This window comes from Phlebotomus argentipes, unplaced genomic scaffold, assembly GCF_947086385.1.
Source record: "Phlebotomus argentipes unplaced genomic scaffold, Phlebotomus argentipes genome assembly contig_15, whole genome shotgun sequence".
Classification (NCBI taxonomy): domain Eukaryota; kingdom Metazoa; phylum Arthropoda; class Insecta; order Diptera; family Psychodidae; genus Phlebotomus; species Phlebotomus argentipes.
This window is the reverse complement of record NW_026776181.1, coordinates 2392341-2396440: the sequence shown is the minus strand read 5'-3', so window position 1 is coordinate 2396440 and position 4100 is coordinate 2392341. Positions and strand designations below refer to the sequence as shown.

General features: G+C 49.1%; 1 protein-coding gene across 2 annotated transcripts in view; it reads right to left on the bottom strand.

Moving 5' to 3' along the window:
- Positions 1-328: 328 nt before the first annotated feature.
- Positions 329-4100, bottom strand: part of LOC132262164 (centaurin-gamma-1A) — a 41415-nt gene continuing 37643 nt past the window's right edge. For both annotated transcript variants that reach the window (XM_059761317.1, XM_059761318.1), the window contains exons 4-9: positions 3908-4042; positions 3370-3827; positions 2396-3071; positions 2087-2326; positions 1543-2021; positions 329-1477 (exon numbers count right to left, since the gene is read on the bottom strand). In XM_059761317.1, the coding sequence (XP_059617300.1) occupies positions 1208-1477; positions 1543-2021; positions 2087-2326; positions 2396-3071; positions 3370-3827; positions 3908-4042 (2258 nt within the window). In that variant the 3' untranslated portion in view covers positions 329-1207. The remainder of the gene's footprint in view (positions 1478-1542; positions 2022-2086; positions 2327-2395; positions 3072-3369; positions 3828-3907; positions 4043-4100) is intronic.

Sequence of the window (4100 nt, the reverse complement as noted above, 5' to 3'; positions counted from 1 at the left end):
ACACGAAGAGTTCGAAAGATCCACAAACCGCTCAAGTATTTGATGAATAATAAAGAAAACACACTGATATTATTTCATTGAAAATGGTTTTTTGCGATATATTTCGTACACTGTTGTGAAATAAAGTGTGATATTCCTCGACAAATTCAGCGTGGTCAGAACTGGAAAATCGTGGAATGACAGTGGTGAATTTGGCGCCAGAATAAGACAACCAGATATGACAGAGCGAGAGAGCCAATTGTTCTTGCCTCAACCGTTCTCAATCGAAGCCCCTGCAAGTATGCAAAACTCACCTTCAACTCATTTTCCCATAAAATCAGCAGAAAAATCCTTTTAATTACTCTTTTATTCACTGAATGCTTTCTCATCATCCTCCTCAATATATATATATAAATACTACAGCACATTCACATTATAATAAATTATCGATTACAGTCCTATATATACAACATTCTGGGAGTGATTCTCTTTTCTTTTATTCTGTTGCGTGGGAAGAAAACAAGTGAAAAATCAAGCGGAATTTGTCTTGCAAATCTTTTGGGCCAAGTGTGCACTAAATTGTCCTAAAAAAAAATTAATATCTCAATTGCTAGCAATACTCATCGTAAATGGTCTCTTATTAACGATCTAAATTTTCTCTCTTTCGTTTCCGATAAAATTGAGGGGCATTATCATTACTTGCAATTTGCATGCTAAAACCTACGCAATTACGGCTAATTTTACACATCCTTTATCATTTTTGTCAACACTATTGAGAGACATCTAAAGTGGTTGATATTAACTGGGTCACAATCTCTCATGCGAGAGTGTTCTTCTTTGCGCTCCCCAGAGAAGTTTGCTCAGTGATGTGCTCTTCCTTCGCTCTCTTAAGTCACATTATTTTCATCAGGCGGAAAGTTTATACTTGGGAACGAATGATTTGGGAATTTTCTTCTCTAAAGCAGATAAATATCCTTATTTTGGAACAACTCTAATTAATCAATCTGCGAAATTCTCTAATACTGAATTTTTCTATGGGATTTTCTCTTAACTCTCTTCTAAAATATGTAATGCCTTTGACTCTCTTTCTCTTAAGTATCCTTAAATATCAATTGGGAAATTTCGCGAAGAAGCTCATCACCGGCGAGAGATAGCATGTCATCCTTTTAAAATAAGAGGGACAGGAAAAAGGTGATCACAAAGGACAGCTCCTGAGTATGGAGGAGCTCTAAATGACGCTCGAGGGCAGCTTCTCGAATGCCTGGCCGAACGTCTCGCGTCGCCTGGACAGCGTTCCCGCCGGCACTTGCGCATCCGGACAGCCCAGGCCGACGAGTAGCTCCACGAGCGCCGTCGTGGCTTCCAAGGAGTACTGGTGATGGTGCTGCACACCGCTGCTGTTCGCCTTCACGGACGTCGCCGCGACTGCGAGCGCTTCCCGAGCGTGTGTCAGGCACGTGCGGCCATCCTGGTCGAGCTGCTTGATGTTGGCATTGTGCTGAAGAAGGCAAACATTAATCAATGTGTCTTGGAACTCACACATTGCATGCAGGCAATAGTCACCCATATCAGAAGCTGCGAAATGGCCAGACTTCCCACGCCGCAGGCGACATGAAGAGGTGTCCGGAGGTCTCTGGCATTCAGCGGTGCATTGATCTGCTCAGGAGTCGCATGAGCCAGCAAGAGGATGATATTCCTCATGTCCGGCCTGAAGATAGCCTCAGTGAGTTGCTGCGCCACATGTCCCGCCTGCGGCGCCGGCGGCAGAAAGTCCTTGGCCTCGTACTTGCTCCTGATCCACGCCTCCTTCTCCTCACGCGTAGACACCGGCCCGGGCTTCACTCTGCCGCGCGTCACGCTGGCCTCCCACACGGAATTGGCCAGGGAATTGCCCACGGCCAGCATCACGCTCAGATGTCCCGGCGGCCACTCGTCCAGGCCCAACGAACGCACTTTGCTGATATGAGAGCCGAGATTGCGGTGAACTCCAGAACACTCAATGCACATCACAACACCCAGATTGAGACTTGCCCACTCGGGATCTACACAGAAAGAGAGAGTGTGTCATTAATCATCCGGAGGGTCAGGAGGTCAGGGAATATCTTACTGGGAGCATCGCAATCCACACAGTGACTGTTTCCGGGCACTCGACTCCTCACCAGCTGCATAGAGGCCATGTCAGTGCTGCTGTTCTGCTTCGACTTGGTGGATTCGTTGCCCTGGAGCGTCTTGAAGATCTCCTGCTCAATGGCAGCCACCCACTCGTCCCTCTCCTCCGAGTTGGCGGCCTCAAAGTGCCACTGCTTGTTGCCCAGCGACACAATGTAGAACTCAAAGCCGTCGGAATCTGTTAAATATGATGGAGAACTTGTCACATCACGAGCACTCTTCATTCCTCCACATCCGCAACACTCACCGTCATACTCATTGTTCTTCACGCCGCTGCTTTTCATGCGCCTGTGCCGCTTCTTCACGTTCGGCGTCTGAGCCTCCACTTTGGCCGTGTCGTTGATGAAGGTCTGGCTGTTGCTGTTGCTCAGCGCGATACCCTCATCGCCACTCGTCTGGCTGTTGCTCTTCCCCGGCTCCTTGAGCGTGTCGTACGCCGTCAGGAGCACCTTCTCCTTCTTCTCCTTCGCCAGCGACAGCCCACCCAGGCTGTCAGTCAGCCCATTCGCGTGCGCCTTGATCGCCGTGAGGGCACTGTTGGTGATGATGGACTTGGAGCCGCGCGGCTTCTGCCCAGGCACCTTCACGGTCACCAGCTGCAGCTGAATCTCCTTCCCATGCACATCGTCCATATAATCGTGCAGGGAGGGATGATACGTCAGCCGCCCATCGTCGCACAGCGTCACGTACTTCTTCTTCCACTCCTTGTTCAACGATTTGCTGCTGCGCTTGTACAAGTAGCCCTGCTTCAGCGGAATCGCGCGGCCGCTGCCCAACTCGCCGCCGTTCTTCAGCTTCTCGTCGCTCTTCTTCGACGATGGTATGAAGAGATTCGAGCGGCGTCTGCTCTTCCTGCTCGTCGTGGGCGTTGATGTGGGCGTCGGAAGCTCCTTCGGCGCCACATCCTTCACCACAGTGCCCGCCTGCAGCAGAAAATACCTTCGTTAGTGCTTCGTGAATGCAATTAAGGCTTATTCAATTCGTCAGAAGTAATAGAGTTAAGTGAGTCAAGGGTAAATTGAAGAATTTTGCAAAGATGTCCGCAAAAGTGACAAGTCAGATTATTTCTCAAAATTTACCGCTTCACAAATGATTAATTAATATTTTAAAATAACCAATTCAATTGTCTTTCAACTGATCAAAAATTGATAAAATTAGTGGTTTCTCAAAATGGTCGCCGATTTTCGCCATTGTGACTATATTTTGCAACGATTAATTCACCTGATGGAAGTTGTCCAGATCTCTGGTCACTGCTTGCGGAGCGAACTTGGTGATGTTGTTGTTCTCCGCGGCAATCGCCACGAGCGCCTGTTGTGACGATCCGTGCGAAATGGTGCCCCACTTGGCGTGATCCGCCACAGCGCCGTGCGCCACCAGATCGGCACTGATGCGAATGGGGATGTGATGACTGCTGGCGGACAGCGCGTGGTGGCGATGAGGCAGCGTCAGATTGCCGTGCGACGCAGAGATGTGACTCGGCGAGGCAGAACTTAGAGTGGCATTGCTCGCTGGACTGCCCGAAGAGGTGGTGAAGCCATTCGTGGGACTGCCGACGCCTCCGTGATAACTGGCAACGCCGAGACGCGTTCCCTGAGGCGTTGTGGGTCTCGAGTTAGTCGGTGTGATCGAGTGGGGCGCTTGAGGTCCGCCCAGTCGATGCTGCACAATCTTCTGACAAGCTGCAAGAGAAATAATGCCACATTCAAAAAATTTACCCAAATCAATATTAACACAAAGTATATCGAAAAACTCTACACACCATCGTGAAAGACACGCTCAACATTGAGTCCATAAGTTGCACAGGTTTCATAGTAGGAACACCATTTGAGGTCACTCGCCAATTTCCTGGCACGAACATCATCAATCACTCTGGGACTCCTCTCGCTGATCGCATCTGCAATTGCACACAGAATACACCAGTAACAAAGGCGCTCCTTTTCCTCCGCATCAGC